Source organism: Sander lucioperca, chromosome 1 (assembly GCF_008315115.2).
Source record: "Sander lucioperca isolate FBNREF2018 chromosome 1, SLUC_FBN_1.2, whole genome shotgun sequence".
Classification (NCBI taxonomy): domain Eukaryota; kingdom Metazoa; phylum Chordata; class Actinopteri; order Perciformes; family Percidae; genus Sander; species Sander lucioperca.
This window is the reverse complement of record NC_050173.1, coordinates 7083131-7105892: the sequence shown is the minus strand read 5'-3', so window position 1 is coordinate 7105892 and position 22762 is coordinate 7083131. Positions and strand designations below refer to the sequence as shown.

General features: G+C 44.1%; 4 protein-coding genes across 11 annotated transcripts in view; 1 reads left to right on the top strand and 3 right to left on the bottom strand.

Moving 5' to 3' along the window:
- Positions 1-8685, bottom strand: part of tbc1d2 (TBC1 domain family, member 2) — a 40123-nt gene extending 31438 nt beyond the window's left edge. The window contains exons 1-4 of one of the 2 annotated variants that reach the window (XM_036006319.1): positions 8450-8685; positions 1790-1959; positions 1677-1747; positions 1361-1637 (exon numbers count right to left, since the gene is read on the bottom strand). In XM_036006319.1, the coding sequence (XP_035862212.1) occupies positions 1361-1637; positions 1677-1747; positions 1790-1955 (514 nt within the window). In that variant the 5' untranslated portion in view covers positions 1956-1959; positions 8450-8685. Of the gene's footprint in view, positions 1-1360; positions 1960-8449 lie in introns of both variants that reach the window. The other variant, XM_031314590.2, reaches the window with a different exon arrangement.
- nfkb1 (nuclear factor of kappa light polypeptide gene enhancer in B-cells 1) overlaps positions 1-22762 on the bottom strand; it is a 1201612-nt gene that overhangs the window by 279549 nt on the left and 899301 nt on the right. The gene's annotated exons all lie outside the window — the stretch shown is intronic.
- The window catches only part of sqstm1 (sequestosome 1), a 585288-nt gene that overhangs the window by 141546 nt on the left and 420980 nt on the right, over positions 1-22762 (top strand). The window lies entirely within an intron of this gene.
- Positions 13644-22762, bottom strand: part of slc44a1b (solute carrier family 44 member 1b) — a 25971-nt gene continuing 16852 nt past the window's right edge. For all 7 annotated transcript variants that reach the window (XM_036006434.1, XM_036006449.1, XM_031314593.2 and 4 more), the window contains 6 exons: positions 21225-21381; positions 20363-20446; positions 19960-20097; positions 18504-18740; positions 16647-16745; positions 13644-13977 (listed from right to left, as the gene is read on the bottom strand). In XM_036006434.1, the coding sequence (XP_035862327.1) occupies positions 13954-13977; positions 16647-16745; positions 18504-18740; positions 19960-20097; positions 20363-20446; positions 21225-21381 (739 nt within the window). In that variant the 3' untranslated portion in view covers positions 13644-13953. The remainder of the gene's footprint in view (positions 13978-16646; positions 16746-18503; positions 18741-19959; positions 20098-20362; positions 20447-21224; positions 21382-22762) is intronic.

Below are 22762 nucleotides of genomic sequence, written 5' to 3'. Positions count from 1 at the left end.
TCTGGAAAAGGGTTCTAAAAATGATGCTACTATGCTAATGCAGGCTAACATGCTAACATATGCTAACCTGCGCTAACATGCTAACATATGATAATTAGGGCTGTCAAACGATTATTTTTTTTAATCGCGATTAATCGCTGAATTTCTATAGTTAATCGCGATTAATCGCATATTTTATCACATGATTAAAATTCTATTATTTTCCATTTCAGAACAGTTTTTAAGTATATATTAACAATGGAAAGCAATTCTTACCAGTGGATCTTGATTGGGAATGAAATGAATGCAAAGAAAGTTACTTTATGAACTTAACTTTAAGATTTGTAATTATTTATTTTAAAAATGTGTGAATCTGTCATTATTGCACAATTCCTCCAAGTACCTAACTGAAAAACTACAAATCCCTCTCCTTACTAGAGTCAATATAGTGTTTAGTAACTCCTAAATAATGTTGATTCCTCACTGACGTCCAGTGATCACCGGTTAATGAGACAGAGTTTGGACTCAGCAGCAGTTCCAGTGTGGCTGCTTCCTCCGTGTCCTACAGGCTGTGTGGTGAGACTACTGTCCCCCTCGACGACAATGAGACGGGTCAGAACATGCCAACCGTAGTACGTCTTTAAGACCCGAGTCCTCTACGATGCTGACAGGTCTGCAGTTAGTTGCCACCCGTTTCGCAAGACCTGTAGTAATTTTTTTGGATTTGGTTTCATCAACAGGTCGGCAAGTAGCACTCTCCAAAATACTGCTTAGCCTGAGTGGGTAGCATGCTAGCGGGTAGCATCACGTTAACTGTACTACTATGCTTAGCTCGTAGGTGGTAGCTCAAGCTTGACGTGCTTCGTGATATTTTAATTCAGCTTTACACAACGTGCATGTGGCTTTCTACTTGTCTACGAGCCGTCTGGGAGTTTCTGAAAATAAAAAGCTCCATTCAGAGTTATTGCTGCTGTGTTTCTCCATCATGCTGCAGCAGCAGCAGCAGGATGTGTTAGGAGGCTTGATGATCAGTAACGGTGCTGCAAAGGGTCAAAATAGTAGCCTGTTAGGACCACGCCAAGCCCAGTGAAGTGGAATAAATTAATAAATGGAGGCATGCGATTAATACGATTAAAATAAATTAATCGCATCGCGTCGGCCCTTAATTGCATCACGATTAACGCGTTAACACTGACAGCCCTAATGATAATACATGCTAACATGCCAAAATATGCTAACATACGCTAACATGCTAGTACATGCAGTAACATATGTCAACATGCTAACTTATGCTAACATTGCTTACACATGCTAACTTTCATATGCTAACATGTGCTAACATATTATGCTGTTAACGGGAGCTATTTAAATGAGCTGTTACCGGTGTTTCTCCGTGTGAACTTCCCGGGAGAGTCCAGAGAGCCGTCTGGTTTCTTCTGATCTGGACTGAGAGGATCTGGTTTTAGTGGAGGAGTCTGATCTGGACTGAGAGGATCTGGTTTTAGTGGAGAAGACTGATCTGGTTCTGGTCTTTGTTGCTCTGTAGGAAGAACATTTAGGTTCAGTGGATCCGGTTCGGTTGGAGAATCTTCTAGTTTCTGTTTTTGTGTCGAAGGATCCTGATGGTCTGGTGTCTCTACGGTCCGTTTGGGCTCTACGGTCCGTTTGGTCTCTGAAGGACTCTGATGTCTCTCTACAGGACTCTGATGTTTTTCTGCGGTCCGTTTGGTCTCTGCAGGACTCTGATGTCTCTCTGCAGGACTCTGATGTCTCTCTGCAGGACTCTGATGTCTCTCTGCAGGACTCTGATGTCTCTCTGCGGTCCGTTTGGTCTCTGCAGGACTCTGATGTTTCCGCTGGGCGTCTTCCTCCTCTGAAGCCGAGATCCAATCAGCTGGTTGAAGCGTGTCGGCATGGACAGGAAGCCGGCGAGACGTGGCAGCACTGGGATTTCCTGTCAAGCTGCTTCCATCCATCCTCCTAAAATAAGACAGAAAACAAACGGCCCAGAGAGAGAAACTATAATCACGTCTGGGAGGAAACGGTAGAAAGAATTAAAGTTCTGATGCTGGCACCGCCGGAATAAGTAATAGTAATAGACACACACACACACACACACACACACACACACACACACACACACACACACACACAGACACACACACACACACACACACACACACACACACACACACACACACACACACACACACACAGACACACACATACACACACATACACACACACAGACACACACATACACACACATACACACACACACACACACACACACACACACCTGTAAAGGTTATATAAATACATGTTGATAGTATTATTATTCTCAGACTGAACACAAAGTGCAGATTGACAGGAAATGATGTCGGCAGTAATGAGACATAATGACAGGAAGTGTCTCAGATCCAGAGAGCAGAACGTAAACACACATCTGAACTTTATATTATATTATATTATATTATACTATATTATATTATGTTATATTAAATTATACTATATTATAGTATGTTATGTTATATTATATTATATTATGTTATATTATACTATATTATATTATGTTATATTATGTTATATTATGTTATATTATATTATATTATATTATATTATATTATATTATACTATACTATATTATGTTATGTTATACTATATTATATTATATTATATTATATTATATTATATTATATTATATTATATTATACTATATTATATTATATTATGTTATGTTATGTTATATTATATTATGTTATACTATATTATATTATGTTATATTATATTATATTATATTATACTATATTATATTATGTTATGTTATGTTATGTTATATTATATTATGTTATATTATATTATATTATATTATACTATACTATATTATGTTATGTTATACTATATTATATTATATTATATTATGTTATATTATGTTATATTATATTATATTATATTATACTATACTATATTATGTTATGTTATACTATATTATATTATATTATGTTATATTATGTTATATTATGTTATATTATATTATACTATATTATATTATATTATACTATACTATATTATATTATGTTATATTATATTATATTATATTATACTATATTATATTATGTTATATTATATTATATTATATTATATTATATTATATTATATTATATTATATTATATTATATTATGTTATGTTATATTATATTATACTATATTATATTATGTTATATTATGGGTTTATAGTAGTTCTAATATCCTTGTTTAAAAAAGCACGTAAAAACCTATTGCAATCAGACTTTGAGGGTTAGGGTTAGCCTGGTTAGACTAAGGCCGCCTGGTTAGACTAAGGCCGTCCGGTTAGACTAAGGCCGTCCGGTTAGACTAAAGCCGTCCGGTTAGACTAAGGCCGTCCGGTTAGACTAAGGCCGTCCGGTTAGACTAAGGCCGTCCGGTTAGACTGAGGCCGTCCGGTTAGACTAAGGCCGTCCGGTTAGACTAAGGCCGTCCGGTTAGACTAAGGCCGTCCGGTTAGACTAAGGCCGTCCGGTTAGTCTAAGGCCGTCTGGTTAGACTAAGGCCGTCTGGTTAGTCTAAGGCCGTCTGTTAGACTAAGGCCGTCTGGTTAGACTAAGGCCGCCTGGTTAGACTAAGGCCGTCCGGTTAGACTAAGGCCGTCTGTTAGACTAAAGCCGTCCGGTTAGACTAAGGCCGTCTGTTAGACTAAGGCCGTCCGGTTAGACTAAAGCCGTCCGGTTAGACTAAGGCCGTCCGGTTAGACTAAGGCCGTCCGGTTAGACTAAGGCCGTCTGTTAGACTAAGGCCGTCTGTTAGACTAAGGCCGTCCGGTTAGACTAAGGCCGTCCGGTTAGTCTAAGGCCGTCCGGTTAGTCTAAGGCCGTCCGGTTAGACTAAGGCCGTCCGGTTAGTCTAAGGCCGTCTGGTTAGACTAAGGCCGTCTGGTTAGTCTAAGGCCGTCTGTTAGACTAAGGCCGTCTGGTTAGACTAAGGCCGCCTGGTTAGACTAAGGCCGTCTGTTAGACTAAAGCCGTCCGGTTAGACTAAGGCCGTCTGTTAGACTAAGGCCGTCCGGTTAGACTAAAGCCGTCCGGTTAGACTAAAGCCGTCCGGTTAGACTAAGGCCGTCTGGTTAGACTAAGGCCGTCCGGTTAGACTAAGGCCGTCTGTTAGACTAAAGCCGTCCGGTTAGACTAAGGCCGTCCGGTTAGACTAAAGCCGTCCGGTTAGACTAAGGCCGTCCGGTTAGACTAAGGCCGTCCGGTTAGACTAAGGCCGTCTGGTTAGACTAAGGCCGTCCGGTTAGACTAAGGCCGTCTGTTAGACTAAGGCCGTCCGGTTAGACTAAGGCCGTCCGGTTAGACTAAGGCCGTCTGGTTAGACTAAGGCCGTCCGGTTAGACTAAGGCCGTCTGTTAGACTAAGGCCGTCCGGTTAGACTAAGGCCGTCCGGTTAGACTAAGGCCGTCCGGTTAGACTAAGGCCGCCTGGTTAGACTAAGGCCGTCCGGTTAGACTAAGGCCGTCTGTTAGACTAAGGCCGTCCGGTTAGACTAAGGCCGTCTGTTAGACTAAGGCCGTCCGGTTAGACTAAAGCCGTCCGGTTAGACTAAGGCCGTCTGGTTAGACTAAGGCCGTCCGGTTAGACTAAGGCCGTCTGTTAGACTAAGGCCGTCCGGTTAGACTAAGGCCGTCTGGTTAGACTAAGGCCGTCTGGTTAGACTAAGGCCGTCCGGTTAGTCTAAGGCCGTCTGGTTAGTCTAAGGCCGTCCGGTTAGACTAAGGCCGTCCGGTTAGTCTAAGGCCGTCCGGTTAGACTAAGGCCGTCTGGTTAGTCTAAGGCCGTCTGTTAGACTAAGGCCGTCTGGTTAGACTAAGGCCGCCTGGTTAGACTAAGGCCGTCCGGTTAGACTAAGGCCGTCTGTTAGACTAAAGCCGTCCGGTTAGACTAAGGCCGTCTGTTAGACTAAGGCCGTCCGGTTAGACTAAAGCCGTCCGGTTAGACTAAGGCCGTCTGGTTAGACTAAGGCCGTCCGGTTAGACTAAGGCCGTCTGTTAGACTAAGGCCGTCCGGTTAGACTAAGGCCGTCCGGTTAGTCTAAGGCCGTCTGGTTAGTCTAAGGCCGTCCGGTTAGACTAAGGCCGTCCGGTTAGTCTAAGGCCGTCTGGTTAGTCTAAGGCCGTCCGGTTAGACTAAGGCCGTCTGGTTAGTCTAAGGCCGTCTGGTTAGACTAAGGCCGTCTGGTTAGTCTAAGGCCGTCTGGTTAGTCTAAGGCCGTCTGGTTAGACTAAGGCCGTCTGGTTAGTCTAAGGCCGTCTGGTTAGACTAAGGCCGTCTGGTTAGTCTAAGGCCGTCTGGTTAGACTAAGGCCGTCTGGTTAGACTAAGGCCGTCTGGTTAGACTAAGGCCGTCTGGTTAGACTAAGGCCGTCTGGTTAGACTAAGGCCGTCCGGTTAGACTAAGGCCGTCTGGTTAGACTAAGGCCGTCCGGTTAGTCTAAGGCCGTCCGGTTAGACTAAGGCCGTCTGTTAGCCTAAGGCCGTCCGGTTAGACTGAGGCCGTCCGGTTAGACTAAGGCCGTCCGGTTAGACTAAGGCCGTCCGGTTAGACTAAGGCCGTCTGGTTAGTCTAAGGCCGTCTGGTTAGACTAAGGCCGTCCGGTTAGACTAAGGCCGTCCGGTTAGACTAAGGCCGTCTGGTTAGACTAAGGCCGTCTGGTTAGACTAAGGCCGTCCGGTTAGACTAAGGCCGTCCGGTTAGACTAAGGCCGTCTGTTAGACTAAGGCCGTCCGGTTAGACTAAGGCCGTCCGGTTAGACTAAGGCCGTCTGGTTAGACTAAGGCCGTCTGGTTAGACTAAGGCCGTCTGGTTAGACTAAGGCCGTCTGTTAGACTAAGGCCGTCTGGTTAGACTAAGGCCGTCTGGTTAGACTAAGGCCGTCTGTTAGACTAAGGCCGTCTGGTTAGTCTAAGGCCGTCCGGTTAGACTAAGGCCGTCCGGTTGGACAGGCCGTCTGGTTAGTCTAAGGCCGTCTGTTAGACTAAGGCCGTCTGGTTAGTCTAAGGCCGTCCGGTTAGACTAAGGCCGTCTGGTTAGTCTAAGGCCGTCTGGTTAGTCTAAGGCCGTCTGGTTAGACTAAGGCCGTCTGGTTAGACTAAGGCCGTCCGGTTGGCCTAAGGCCGTCTGTTAGCCTAAGGCCGTCCGGTTAGATTAAGGCCGTCCGGTTAGACTAAGGCCGTCTGGTTAGTCTAAGGCCGTCTGGTTAGACTAAGGCCGTCTGGTTAGTCTAAGGCCGTCTGTTAGACTAAGGCCGTCTGGTTAGACTAAGGCCGTCTGTTAGACTAAGGCCGTCTGGTTAGTCTAAGGCCGTCCGGTTAGACTAAGGCCGTCCGGTTAGTCTAAGGCCGTCTGGTTAGTCTAAGGCCGTCTGGTTAGACTAAGGCCGTCTGGTTAGACTAAGGCCGCCTGGTTAGACTAAGGCCGTCTGGTTAGACTAAGGCCGTCTGTTAGACTAAGGCCATCTGGTTAGTCTAAGGCCGTCTGGTTAGACTAAGGCCGTCTGGTTAGACTAAGGCCGTCTGTTAGACTAAGGCCGTCTGGTTAGACTAAGGCCGCCTGGTTAGACTAAGGCCGTCTGTTAGACTAAGGCCGTCTGTTAGACTAAGGCCGTCTGGTTAGTCTAAGGCCGAAACTGCAGGCTAGCTGCTAGCTAGCGCTAGTTAGTAGGTAGCTAGCTAGTAGCACAACATAATTATTAAATCTCCTTGGTTGTCTAAATACATCTATCGTTTATTTAGCTAAGCATGTAAACGATAGGGAACAACGAAAACAGTGTTTAACGTTAGTGGATATTTTAGACAATGAAAACGGCGAGTTCATGAGTTCGCCACTAGAGATGCGAGAGAGAAGCTCATGAACGTGCATGTTGCTACCGGTTGCTACGACAACGCAAACAAATTGTTGCTAGTACGCATGCCCATCGTGAGCCAACCAGCATTATGGGCCAACAATGCGGAAGAGCCGAGCTCCATGTTTGCTTTATGCACTTTTGAGCACTCTCATTGGAACGTACGGGGCTTCCTGCTGAACACTGGACCCAGTTCTCTTCATACATCCCTGGGTCAGACACTTCCCTAAACGTTGTCTCATTCAGAGACCAGAGACCCAGACGGGGCTCTGAGTCTGTCAGGAGGTCTGAGATCTACCGTCTCAGCAGAGCAATCACGTAATGCACAGCAGACTATGGTGCAGGTGGATTATTTTCTGAAATATAGTGACTATTATCACTTTATTTTTCTCAAAATATCACGACTCCTCCAAATCTCAGAGAGCTCAGATATATTGAGATATATTTTGAATGTGCACAAAGTTTTGAACATGAGCAGAAATCTTGCTCAAACTTAATAATATGACAGTCCAGGGCTTTATTAATACATTAAAATGAATTCATGTGTCATTGAGGTGAATAATTGTCATGTTCACATTTAAGGAGGTTACTTCCTCAACAGAGGAGGGAGGAGTACATGATGCTAGGCTGCTCCCCAGCCCCCCCACCATTACTCACCATGTGGAGATGGAATAACTCCTCAGTATTTGGTTGTCAGGGCCATGTGTCTAACTACAGCCGGCAGTGGACCAAACCACTGTGTCTAACTACAGCCGGCAGTGGACCAAACCACTGTGTCTAACTACAGCCGGCAGTGGACCAAACCACTGTGTCTAACTACAGCTGGCAGTGGACCAAACCACTGTGAGGTTAGGGGGGGGGGGGGGACTCTAAATGTTCCTAAACTTAAAAAGCATTTTTTGGAGGTTGTATTGTTTTACTGCTTACAGATATTTTAAGTATACATCATTATATTATTTACAATACACAGCATTGTTTTAATGATATTTGTAGGGGGGGGGGACAACCCTTAGAAGGGGGGGGATACATATACACATATATACATATACACACACACACACACATATACATATATATATATATATATATATATATATACACACACACATATACACATTTATACATATACACACACATATATATATATATATATATATATATATATACACACACATATATACATTTATACATACACACACACACACATATATATACATATACATATATATATATATATATATATATATATATACACACACACATAGAGACACACATAGAGACACACATAGAGACAGACAGACAGACAGACAGACACACACACACACACACACACACACACACACACACCCCCAGCGTGTCCTCACCTGTCTCCTGAGCGCCCCCCAGCGTGTCCTCACCTGTCTCCTGAGGCCCCCCCCCCAGCGTGTCCTCACCTGTCTCCTGAGGCCAGCGTGTCCTCACCTGTCTCCTGAGGCCAGCGTGTCCTCACCTGTCTCCTGAGGCCAGCGTGTCCTCACCTGTCTCCTGAGGCCCCCCCCCCCCAGCGTGTCCTCACCTGTCTCCTGAGGGCGGGGTCTGAACACACCTCGCTCTGAAGGAAACTAAGCTCTCTCAGCTGATTGTTTTCTTCTTCTTGTTTACTGTTATTTACTGTTGTTTACTGTTGTTTACCGTTGTTTACTTCTTGTCGTTCTTCTTCTGGTACTTTTTCTTCTTCCTTTTCTCCTTCTGTTTCTGTGTAATCCTGTTTTCCTCTCCTCTCTCTTCCTGATCCGTCCCTCCAGCCGTTTAATCTCCTGTCTGCTCAATACGTCAATGCGCCGCGATAACACTACACTTCCGGTTGGATTCCAAACTAAGAGCTGAATAAAAATACGTTTTCGATCGTAGCTTTTCAAAATAAAACCGAATTATTAAGGGAGGGTTGGAGACATTATGGGATGTTTTAGGGGGTGTTTGGGGGACATTATGGGATGTTTTAGGGGGACATTATGGGATGTTTTAGGAGGTGTTTGGGGGACATTATGGGATGTTTTAGGGCGTGTTTGGAGGACATTATGGGATGTTTTAGGGGGTGTTTGGGAGACATTATGGGATGTTTTAGGGGGTGTTTGGGAGACATTATGGTGGTTTATGTTAATTTTATATTGTAACGTGAGAAATATCTTGTTAAAATATAATATAGTTTGTAATGTCGTGCAGTTCCAACAGAAGATATCAGACACAGATTAAAATTTTCCATTTTATTATTTTTCTTACAAAACAAATATACATAAGAAATGATGAATATAAAAAAACCCAGAAGAAAAGAAAAGGTTCTTCAATGTTACAAACAACGTGTTTGAACTGCAGAGAAAAGCTAACGACTGGTGTTAACGGGACAGTTACCGTGTCCGCCTAACGACTGGTGTTAACGGGACAGTTACCGTGTCCGCCTAACGACTGGTGTTAACGGGACAGTTACCGTGTCCGCCTAACGACTGGTGTTAACGGGACAGTTACCGTGTCCGCCTAACGACTGGTGTTAACGGGACAGTTACCGTGTCCGCCTAACGACTGGTGTTAACGGGACAGTTACCGTGTCCGCCTAACGACTGGTGTTAACGGGACAGTTACCGTGTCCGCCTAACGACTGGCGTTAACGGGACAGTTACCGTGTCCGCCTAACGACTGCCGTTAATGGGACAGTTACCGTGTCAGCCTGAAGCCTGAAGCCTGAACTCTACGCAGACGTCCCTCCACTCAACATTCATCACAGAGTCTGGAGGAACAACTCAGAGTTAAGCATGAATTATACTGGCCGTTCCCAACCTGTCGCCATCGTGACGTCAAAATGACGGGAAGTGTGGACGAGCTCGAGGACAACGTGATGCCAGGACTCTCAGAGTTTCTCTGGTAAATGTACTGGGTTAAGATGAGATCTTTTACCAGTCCTTCCAGAAAAATGTGGAGTATTTTTGTGATTGTTTTGGGCTAAAATCCTTGATTATGCGGCACGTTTTCTTAAAGAATGTGATGGATGTTTATGCAATTTTATGCAATGAAATTGCAGGAACTTGCAAAAACTGGTTGCATCATGTCTTCATCGCGGGGTTTGCAGCTTTTCGATGATGTTCACGTCACATAATTACGTACGTCACTTCATAATGTTCCCATGGCAACAGGGGAAAACGGCTGCTCTTGTGTGAAGTAAACGCAACATTTTTCAACTTTCTGCTAAGATATATGTGACTTTTTTGCAACGAAAATGCGGGGATTATGAAATCATGCAAGTCCCTCATATTTTGCGCGGAAATCGGCAATTTATGCGGCGAAAGTGCGGCCCCCGAAATAAATATGCAGACCTTGGCTGATTATGCATTAAATTATGAGATCATATAATCGCGTTTTTCTGGAGGGACTGGATTTACGGTGAATGAAAGGCTTGATCCACCAAGTAGCTCATCCAATCAGATCAAAGCTTTGACGTTAATGCTGCTGCCAGTTCTGCTGTTGTTTACCTTCTTCTAGTCCGTAGAAAGAGTAAAGTCGGTAGCCTTTCCTCATTAGCGCCCCCTCTGTGCAAGAGAAGACTGCAGCTAGTGTCACGACCACCAGCGCGGGTATAAATAGTTACGGCGCTCCCATGACGTTACATTTGCACGCGCCAGCTGGGCTGCGGCGAGTATAATTCACGCTTTACAGTCAGTCTAACAGCAGATGATTCACAGCGTACGCAGATGACACGCTGTCATACAGAGCAGAACATGGACATGCAGGAAGCTGTGACTCTGTCCCAAGCTCCTCCTCTGCGTGCTGATTGGTTGGATTTAGTGACTGAGGCAGATTATTGGTCAACAGATGACAGAGGAACACCAATCAGTAATGATTAAACCATCTTGTTATAGTAATCTGTATGTAACTGATCCCGTGTGATTATATAATCATTTTAATGATTATATAATCATATGTAATCATGATTATATATAATCAGTTATTTTCACCAATAATCAGCTCAGACACGTTTGTCTGAAACTGATCCAAACTAAACATGAAAGTGATTAAATGTGTAAAAAGATTTAAATATTTCCATCGATTGATTTTAAAGTTGTTTTCTTTTGGGGACGTTTGAACGTGGGTTACGTACCTCTGTGTGTGTGTGTGTGTGTACCTGTGTGTGTGTGTGTGTGGGTGTGTGTGTGTGTACCTGTGTGTGTGTGTTAATATCTGAGCTACAAACACTGTTCATCTAGAATACTTTACAGCTACTTTAAACTGACGCCATCTTTAGTGCAATTAGTGAGCATGCTCGGAGCGTCTCGGAGACGTTAGACTCTTTCTGCATTAGAAAACTTTGATGTTTTTCAGTGGATGAAACTCTGACCGGGGAACGTTATTCTGACAGGAAGTGGATGACGGGAAGAATCGCAGCCCGTTTTGCAAAAAGTGACCACCGCCAAAAAGTGCTCGTCGTCACCGGGGAACGCCCTGAGCCCAGAGTTATAGTACTTTAACTTTTGAAAGGTTTCGGTCTCAGAATCGACTTCATTTCTACAGATTAAGAGGACTCTGGATCTGATTTAACCCTCCTGTTGTCCTCGGGTCAAATTTGACTCGTTCTCAAAACTTCTATATCAGAAATATGGGCTTCTTTTTAACCAAATTACCCCCAAAATTAAGTACAATTGCAAGTACTCGATTACTACTTTCATTGAATTGTGGGTATTCAATTTTATATAATTTCAAAAAATTGAAAAGGTTTCAAAACCTGATTAAACTTTGAGATACGCGTCTGATTCTCCACCAACGTAGGTTCCTCTGATATTACTCAGAATCAGGTATAATGTCCTATAAATGAGATTGATTGACCATGAATTCCAAAAATACTAATAATGGTGTTAGTGAAAAATAGCATCACAAAAAAGTGACAAAAACTTCAGAAAATGTGTCAAAAATATTTTAAAATACGGTCAAGAAAAAGTGTTAATTTTGACCCAGAAGGACAAAACAAGAGTTAAAGACCAAACTGCAGAGATAAAAACTAAATTATTATTAAAATTTATATGTTCTGTTTTGGGCTATAATCTGTCAGATATACATATACATATATATATATATATATATATATATATATATATATATATATATATATATATACACATATATATATATATAACACAGAACATTCATGAATCGTGTATATATAACTATATCTATATAGATATATAAAATACCTTTTTAACCCTTGTGTTGTCTTCCTGTAGACCGTCAACAAAATTGCAAATTAACTTTTTTTGGCTCTTTTTTAAATACATGGTCAAAAAACATAATTTAAATGACATAATACCTATTTTTTTTGTTTAAAAAAACCCTGAAATTGTGGATTATTTTGACTGATAGTTGAGATCAGAGGATATTGAGTGGATCACCGTTTATTTCAAATACTATAAAATAAAAAACAACAACCCACAATTCAATGAAAGTAATCATAAATTTTACCTGCGTACAATATTACATGGCATCCATACAACGTACATCCACGCATTCATGTTATTTTGGGGCAATTTGGGTCAAAGAAAGCCATAATTCTGATATAAACACAAGGGTTAAAGTGGAAAAACAAGCTCCTAACTTCTCCCTCAAAATGACTGGATTTCATTCATGAGGCTTCCAGTATATCTGACCGATTATAGTCTTATATTATTTAAACTTTTTACCTTTTTAAAGGGCCAGTACATCCAGTGAAACACAGTCTTCTATGTAAGTTGTGGACGTATATAAACACGTTCCCACAGACGGCGTTCAGTTTTTTGGCGGACGATCATTTTTAAGCACGACACCGAAAAACCATCAAAACACAAAAGCTGAACATCTCAGGAAATAAACGTCATTATTCATAAAACTGCACACAGAACAACGTCCTCATTGTTCTCCAGATCCACACAAACAACGTCTGAGTCCAACAGAGCTGCAAAGATTAATGGATTAGTTAATAAACTATTAATCTCCTACTAACTCCCCTAAAACTACTCGGATTGAGTCATTTTAAAACTTCTGTGATTGCAGCTTGTTAAATGTGAATAGTTTCTAGTGAATATTGAATAGATATACATATATATTTATTTTTTTTTAACATGAAACAGCCCAGAAATCACCATCACCAAACCCACCAGACTCCATGTAAATAATTAGGACTTTTAGCGTGTATAGAGCCAGCATATTTCCACCAGACTCCATGTAAATAATCAGGACTTTTAGCTTGTATAGAGCCAGCATATTTCCACCAGACTCCATGTAAATAATCAGGACTTTTAGCGTGTATAGAGCCAGCATATCTCCACCAGACTCCATGTAAATAATCAGGACTTTTAGCGTGTATAGAGCCAGCATATTTCCACATGTAAATGGGTGAATTAAGGATTTATTTCAACCAAACCAGAGTGGTGATTGTTGGAACAGTGGAAAGATGAACCAAGACGGCTTTTGGTAGTTTAATTTAGTTTCTGTCCACTTTGAATGAAGTGTGTTTTACGATGATAAAAGTCCTGATTATTTACATGGAGTCTGGTGGGTTTGGTGATGGGGATTTCGGGGCTGTTTCATGTTAAACTAAAAGGATCTTACTCTTTAACTAAAAGGTCTATCTCTGTAGGGATCCATCCCATAATGTAGTCACACACTTAGAATAATAATCCAAGCCTGTCAGCGGCAAAAACGTCCAATCACATCAAAACTTTGCCCCCCCCCCCTCTGTTCGTCTCTGTTCCACCAATCAGAGGTGGAGCAGCTTTCGCCTTGATCCAACATGGCGTCCAGTCCCAGTTTGGAGTTTGTTTCTTCTCGTTGTAAAAAAACAAAGAAAACTTGTGAGCGATGAGTTTTGTTTTATAAAAAAGGACAAAAAAATGCATCATTGGGTTTTAAAATCTGCAGATATATAAAGTGCTTCGTTACATTGTTACGTTTTTACAGTTTCGTATTAAAATACTGTTCTCCCTGGAGTGAAACCATAGTAAACATGTTACACGTCGTAAAAATAAACTTCTGGAATGTCTCTTTAGTCCCAAACGGCCGGTACGGTCAAGCAGAACTCGGCCCCGGAGCCTGCAACAGGAAACAGGAAGCAGTCACGTGGTTAAAACTTCCCTTCTGACGGATAAACACAGAGAACGGCGGGTTAGAGTGAAGCATTATGGGTAGTCAGTCAGCTGGGCGGAATGATGGAGGTGAGAGTGAAGCATTATGGGAAGTTAGTCAGCCGGGAGGAATGATGGAGGAATCCATTCGGCCGTCGATCGGCCATCGATCGGTGTTGCTACTGGTTACGTTGTTTCTGTGATTGTCTAGACCTGAGTTTCTCAAACTATTTTCAGTAATGTACCTCCTGACCAGTGATAGATTTACCAAACTACAGCCATGTACCTCCTGACCAGTGATAGATTTACCAAACTACAGCCATGTACCTCCTGACCAGTGATAGATTTACCAAACTACAGCCATGTATCTCCTGGCCAGTGATAGATTTACCAAACTACAGCCATGTACCTCCTGACCAGTGATAGATTTACCAAACTACAGCCATGTACCTCCTGACCAGTGATAGATTTACCAAACTACAGCCATGTATCTCCTGACCAGTGATAGATTTACCAAACTACAGCCATGTATCTCCTGACCAGTGATAGATTTACCAAACTACAGCCATGTATCTCCTGGCCAGTGATAGATTTACCAAACTACAGCCATGTACCTCCTGACCAGTGATAGATTTACCAAACTACAGCCATGTAAGTGAAAAACATGTAAACGCTGATGAGAAAAGGCCACAAAAAAACCTAAAAACTTGGGAAAATTCGGTAGAAAGAAGGAAGGAAGGCAAGAACAGGTGGAAAATAGTGACAAACAGCAACAAGAACTTAAAAAAAGTGCTCCCGTACCCCCTGCAGTCCTCCAGAGTAACTAACTAACTAGAACTACTTCCATGTCCCTGTTCTGCAGGTATTCCACACAAAGTTGGAAGTGTGTCCTCGTTTAGAAGAAGTCTCCCGGCTAATCCTGCCTTGTTCTACTGAAGTTGGAGAAACAGCTAGCTAGCTCATGTAGTCCTTACCTAGCTACTGATCATGTGATCTTACCTAGCTACTGATCATGTGATCTTACCTAGCTACTGATCATGTGATCTTACCTAGCTACTGATCATGTGATCTTACCTAGCTACTGATCATGTGATCTTACCTAGCTACTGATCATGTGATCTTACCTAGCTACTGATCATGTGATCTTACCTAGCTACTGAGCATGTGGTCTTACCTAGCTACTGATCATGTGATCTTACCTAGCTACTGAGCATGTGATCTTACCTAGCTACTGAGCATGTGCGACTGCCAACAAAGATGTTCCAGCAGTGAGAGGTCTCACTCTGTAGCTAAAACAGAGACCTGAACACAGGGTGAAAAGAGGAGCTGCAGCAATGACCAGTACAACTAAAATATAGAATTAAACCATGTAAACCTATTCTGGTACAACCTCTAAATATAATTATGAACCTGTAGATGAGAATATGGGAGCTTTAATGAGGAGTCCAGTTTAAGGATCCAACGTGTTTTTAATGTTAAAGTTGCTCCGTGACTTCAGGTCTGACTGATTTAGGACCCAGCATACGACCTCAACGTTTACCTTATTATATTTAATCTAACGTTGACGTAAACACAAAGCTGAGATCTCTGATTATCTGCTGAGTCCCTGAAAGCACCACGGTGACAAAATAAAAACAAACACTTTAAACTTTAAAATACTTTTTAAATATAAACATACAAAAGTAAAAAATAAATTACAAATAAACAGAAAGTCAACAGTTTGGTCCCGATGTTGAGGAAGAAGCAGCGTGATGATGAGGATGATGATGATGAGGATGAAGGGTAATGCATCTGTTAGCATGGGTCAGTTAGCATGCGTTAGATGTCTCTGTGCTTCAGTTAGCATGCGTTAGCTGTCTCTGTGCTTCAGTTAGCATGCTTTAGGTGTCTCTGTGCTTCAGTTAGCATGCGTTAGCTGTCTCTGTGCTTCAGTTAGCATGCTTTAGGTGTCTCTGTGCTTCAGTTAGCATGCGTTAGCTGTCTCTGTGCTTCAGTTAGCATGCTTTACGTGTCTCTGTGCTTCAGTTAGCATGCTTTACGTGTCTCTGTGCTTCAGTTAACATGCGTTAGCTGTCTCTGTGCTTCAGTTAGCATGCTTTAGGTGTCTCTGTGCTTCAGTTAGCATGCGTTAGCTGTCTCTGTGCTTCAGTTAGCATGCTTTACGTGTCTCTGTGCTTCAGTTAGCATGCTTTACGTGTCTCTGTGCTTCAGTTAACATGCGTTAGCTGTCTCTGTGCTTCAGTTAGCATGCTTTAGGTGTCTCTGTGCTTCAGTTAGCATGCGTTAGCTGTCTCTGTGCTTCAGTTAGCATGCTTTAGGTGTCTGCGTGTCTGCGTGTCAGCTTGCGGCGGTGGCGGCAGCTGATTGGGTGGTGTGCGTGACAGGGGCGGGGCTTGGCGTGTGCAGCAGGCTGGCGAACAGGAAGAGCGTGGAGGTGGGCAGGTAGATGCAGAGGAAGAGCACGACGTCCTCGCTAAGACAGAGCACCAAGCCACGTCCGTCGCCGTGAGGCGTCATCGCCCAGTCCAGCACCACGCCCAGCAGCAGGTAGTACACCTGGAACTCCTGAAGCTCCTCCCACTCCCAGCCGCAGCCGTCCAGCCCCGCCCCCTCCGACTCCACGCCGCGGTCACTCACCATGGGCTTCATCTCCGCCCCGACTGACGCAGCCTCCTTCACGCGGCTCCGCCCACGCTCCGCCGCTCGGCCCAACCGCCGGCTGCTCTCCACAAACTCCTGCAAACACAGGAACAGGTTAACTCCCACAATGCTCTGCAGCCGGAGGCTGAACGCTGCTTATTGGTGCTTGTTGGGATGTCATTTCCTGAAGTATCTTCCCTTAAAGCAGAACAACCTCAGCTTAAAGCTGATGTTATTACACTAGAGCTTCTATGTTCCCACCATGAGAGATAAAGCTATGTTTATTATATAATATAAACTGAGCACAAAAGGTAAGGACGTGTGTGTTTGGTAGATTATGTCTCCGTGGTAACAATGCTCATACCGTTGGAAAGCCTGTCTAGTTCCCTTCAGATGCTGCCCCGTCTGTAAGGAGCATGTGTGTGTGTGATGAGCAGCAGAGCTGAGTATGGGGGGGTTGCACCCATGAATAATTAGCTAAATCTTCTCTGCCAATGCCAAACAGCTGATTCTGCCGTTGACTGGTTTGGTGTTTGGTGGATTGGATGATTGAAGTTTGAAGAAACAAGACATATTGGCAATTTAACAATTAATTCATTTCACAAACAGGAGCGTCAGTAGCGTGAGGAAGAACCATACACAGCCACAACAGCCTGGCTCCTCCTCCTCACGCTGGTCACCAGCCTGGCTCCTCCTCCTCCTCACGCTGGTCACCAGCCTGGCTCCTCCTCCTCACGCTGGTCACCAGCCTGGCTCCTCCTCCTCACGCTGGTCACCAGCCTGGCTCCTCCTCCTCACGCTGGTCACCAGCCTGGCTCCTCCTCCTCACGCTGGTCACCAGCCTGGCTCCTCCTTCTCCTCACGCTGGTCACCAGCCTGGCTCCTCCTCCTCCTCACGCTGGTCACCAGCCTGGCTCCTCCTCCTCACGCTGGTCACCAGCCTGGCTCCTCCTCCTCACGCTGGTCACCAGCCTGGCTCCTCCTTCTCCTCACGCTGGTCACCAGCCTGGCTCCTCCTCCTCACGCTGGTCACCAGCCTGGTCACACTGCTGTGGGATGGCATCCCATTCTTCAACCAGCATTTGTTGCAAGTCAGCCAACGTGGTCGTGTTGGTCACTCTGGCACCAACAGCACGCCCAAGCTGATCCCACAGGTGTTCAGTGGGGTTGAGGTCAGGACTGCTGGCAGGCCGTCCCAACCTCTCCACCCCCACATTCTGGAGGTAGTCTCTGAGAAACCCCACCCTGTGGGGGTGAGCATGGTCATCTTGGAGGATAGAGCTCGGTCCCAGACTGTGGAGATATGGGATTGCAACCGGTTGCAGAATCTCATCTCTATATCTCTCTGCATTGAGATTACCTCCAGTGATGACAAGCCTTGTTTTTCCAGTGAGGGAGATGCCGCCCCACACCGTCACACTGCCTCCACCTAAAGGTGTTCCTCTATCGGTGCAGCAATCAGCATAGCATTCTCCACGTCTTCTCCACACTCTGACCCTACGATCCAACTGCTGTAGGCAGAATCATCCAATCCACCAAACACCAAACCAGTCAACGGCAGAATCAGCTGTTTGGCATTGGCAGAGAAGATTTGGCAAATATTTCATGGGTGCAACCCCCCATACTCAGCTCTGCTGCTCATCCCACAAAGGCATGTTCCTTTCAGACGGGGCAGCATCTGAAGGGAAGTAAACAGGCTTTCCAACGGTATGAGCATCGTTACCACGGAGACATAATCTACCAAACACACGTCCTTACCTTTTGTGCTAGGTTTATATGTGATTATATAACATATATATGTTATATAATATATAATATAATATATATGATATGATATATGTGTTTGTGTCTGACCATGAGAGCCTTGTCCATGAAGAACTCGTTCCCCGGCGAGCCGTCATTGTACTTGGTGTCGACGGCGAAGCAGAGGAAGAGGACGTCCACCACAATCTCAAACACCGACAGGAAGCAGTGCGCCGCCAGAAAGGAGAACAGACACACGATGGCGAGCGGCAGCAGCCACTCAGCGTAGTCACGCTGGGAGTTCAGCAGCAGCACGCCGGCAAACGCTGTCGCCGTGACGATCAGGATCTGGGACACACACACACACACACACACACACACACACACACACACACACACACACCTGTTACGTCTTCATTCATACAACCTTTATTTACACTTACACCACTCACGTCTGTCATCTGAAGTAAATTTTAACATCTCTCAACACCAGAACCCAGCAGAGCTCCAGACACTTCTCTAGAGAGACTGACCTTCTCCAGAGAGACTGACCTTCTCTAGAGATACTGACCTTGACTGACCTTCTCTAGAGAGACTGACCTTCTCTAGAGATACTGACCTTGACTGACCTTCTCCAGAGAGACTGACCTTCTCTAGAGAGACTGACCTTCCCCAGAGAGACTGACCTTCTCTAGAGAGACTGACCTTCTCTAGAGAGACTGACCTTCTCCAGAGAGACTGACCTTCTCCAGAGAGACTGACCTTCTCCAGAGAGACTGACCTTCTCCAGAGAGACTGACCTTCTCCAGAGAGACTGACCTTCTCCAGAGAGACTGACCTTCTCTAGAGAGACTGACCTTCACTAGAGAGACTGACCTTCTCCAGAGAGACTGACCTTGACTGACCTTCTCCAGAGAGACTGACCTTCTCTAGAGAGACTGACCTTCTCCAGAGAGACTGACCTTCTCTAGAGAGACTGACCTTCTCTAGAGAGACTGACCTTCTCTAGAGAGACTGACCTTCTCCAGAGAGACTGACCTTCTCTAGAGAGACTGACCTTGACTGACCTTCTCCAGAGAGACTGACCTTCTCCAGAGAGACTGACCTTCTCTAGAGAGACTGACCTTCCCCAGAGAGACTGACCTTCTCTAGAGAGACTGACCTTCACTAGAGAGACTGACCTTCTCCAGAGAGACTGACCTTGACTGACCTTCTCCAGAGAGACTGACCTTCTCTAGAGAGACTGACCTTCTCTAGAGAGACTGACCTTCTCCAGAGAGACTGACCTTCTCTAGAGAGACTGACCTTCTCTAGAGAGACTGACCTTCTCCAGAGAGACTGACCTTCTCTAGAGAGACTGACCTTCTCCAGAGAGACTGACCTTCTCTAGAGAGACTGACCTTCTCTAGAGAGACTGACCTTCTCCAGAGAGACTGACCTTCTCTATAGAGACTGACCTTCTCTATAGAGACTGACCTTCTCTAGAGACTGACCTTCTCTAGAGAGACTGACCTTCTCTAGAGACTGACCTTCCCCAGAGAGACTGACCTTCTCTAGAGAGACTGACCTTCCCCAGGAAGAGCACGAAGTCTCCGATGGCGTTGATCGTAGCGATGCGGAGAGCGTTCTCCACCAGGATCACGAAGGCATCGCGCGCTGACGTACAGAAACTGGTGCTGTTGATGGCCGTCGCTGCATAGGCATTCTGGGTAATAACAGAGAGACACACAGGTTAGAGAGAGAGACAGGTAGAGAGAGAGAGAGAGAGAGAGAGGCAGAAAGACAGACAGGCAGACGGACAGAGAGACAGGTAGAAAGACAGAGACGGACAGAGAGACAGATAGAGAGAGAGAGACAGATAGAAAGACGGACAGAGAGACAGATAGGTTAGAGAGACAGACAGACAGGTTAGACAGACAGACAAACAGGTTAGAGACAGACAGACAGGTTAGAGAGAGAGACAGGTAGACCTGATTGAGATAGTTGAGGCACTTCTCCAAACACCACAGACAGCAGATACAGGTCTTCAGCAGACAGCGAGCGCAGGCGTTCTCCTGATCACAGAGAGACAGACAGGTTAGAGAGACAGACAGCAGATACAGGTCTTCAGCAGACAAGTCTCTTTTATATAGGCCTTAGTGGTCCCCTAATACTGTATCTGAAGTCTCTTTTATATAGACCTTAGTGGTCCCCTAATACTGTATCTGAAGTCTCTTTATATAGACCTTAGTGGTCCCCTAATACTGTATCTGAAGTCTCTTTTATATAGGCCTTAGTGGTCCCCTAATACTGTATCTGAAGTCTCTTTTATATAGACCTTAGTGGTCCCTAATACTGTATCTGAAGTCTCTTTATATAGACCTTAGTGGTCCCCTAATACTGTATCTGAAGTCTCTTTATATAGACCTTAGTGGTCCCCTAATACTGTATCTGAGGTCTCTTTATATAGACCTTAGTGGTCCCCTAATACTGTATCTGAAGTCTCTTTTATATAGACCTTAGTGGTCCCCTAATACTGTATCTGAAGTCTCTTTATATAGACCTTAGTGGTCCCTAATACTGTATCTGAAGTCTCTTTTATATAGACCTTAGTGGTCCCCTAATACTGTATCTGAAGTCTCTTTATATAGACCTTAGTGGTCCCTAATACTGTATCTGAAGTCTCTTTATATAGACCTTAGTGGTCCCCTAATACTGTATCTGAAGTCTCTTTATATAGACCTTAGTGGTCCCTAATACTGTATCTGAAGTCTCTTATATAGACCTTAGTGGTCCCCTAATACTGTATCTGAAGTCTCTTTTCTATCAGCTGTGTGTGATAAGGTTTTGTACCTTTCCTTTGAGCTGGTTGTGCAGGTACATGAGGATGAGTCGGGGGATCTTGACCAGCGTGATGATGAAGGCTCCCTTAGCAACGGTTCCTAGGTGATACCGGACCAGCCGCAGCACCGACGACAGGATGGGAGTCACCGGGAGACGGTTCTTATCCCTGAAACAGAGTCCACGTTAAACGGTAACTTCAGTACTTTACAACCAGATTAATATTCTAAGTGTGTGACAACATTATGGGATGGATCCCTACAGAGATAGACCTTTTAGTTAAAGAGTAAGATCCTTTTAGTTTAACATGAAACAGCCCCGAAATCACCATCACCAAACCCACTAGACTCCATGTAAATAATCACTACTTTTAGCGTGTATAGAGCCAGCATATTTCCACCAGACTCCATGTAAATAATCAGTACTTTTAGCGTGTGTAGAGCCAGCATATCTCCACCAGACTCCATGTAAATAATCAGGACTTTTAGCGTGTATAGAGCCAGCATATTTCCACCAGACTCCATGTAAATAATCACTACTTTTAGTGTGTATAGAGCCAGCATATCTCCACCAGACTCCATGTAAATAATCAGGACTTTTAGCGTGTATAGAGCCAGCATATCTCCACCAGACTCCATGTAAATAATCAGGACTTTTAGCGTGTATAGAGCCAGCATATCTCCACCAGACTCCATGTAAATAATCAGGACTTTTAGCGTGTATAGAGCCAGCATATTTCCACCAGACTCCATGTAAATAATCAGTACTTTTAGTGTGTATAGAGCCAGCATATCTCCACCAGACTCCATGTAAATAATCACTACTTTTAGTGTGTATAGAGCCAGCATATCTCCACCAGACTCCATGTAAATAATCAGGACTTTTAGCGTGTATAGAGCCAGCATATCTCCACCAGACTCCATGTAAATAATCAGGACTTTTAGCGTGTATAGAGCCAGCATATCTCCACCAGACTCCATGTAAATAATCAGGACTTTTAGCGTGTATAGAGCCAGCATATTTCCACCAGACTCCATGTAAATAATCAGTACTTTTAGCGTGTGTAGAGCCAGCATATTTCCACCAGACTCCATGTAAATAATCAGGACTTTTAGCGTGTATAGAGCCAGCATATTTCCACCAGACTCCATGTAAATAATCACTACTTTTAGTGTGTATAGAGCCAGCATATCTCCACCAGACTCCATGTAAATAATCACTACTTTTAGTGTGTATAGAGCCAGCATATCTCCACCAGACTCCATGTAAATAATCAGGACTTTTAGCGTGTATAGAGCCAGCATATCTCCACCAGACTCCATGTAAATAATCAGGACTTTTAGCGTGTATAGAGCCAGCATATCTCCACCAGACTCCATGTAAATAATCAGGGCTTTTAGCGTGTATAGAGCCAGCATATTTCCACCAGACTCCATGTAAATAATTGGTACTTTTATATAGGTAAATAGGTACTTTTGGTAGTTTGATTTAGTTTCTGTCCACTTTGAATGAAGTGTGTTTTACGATGCTAAAAGTCCTGATTATTTACA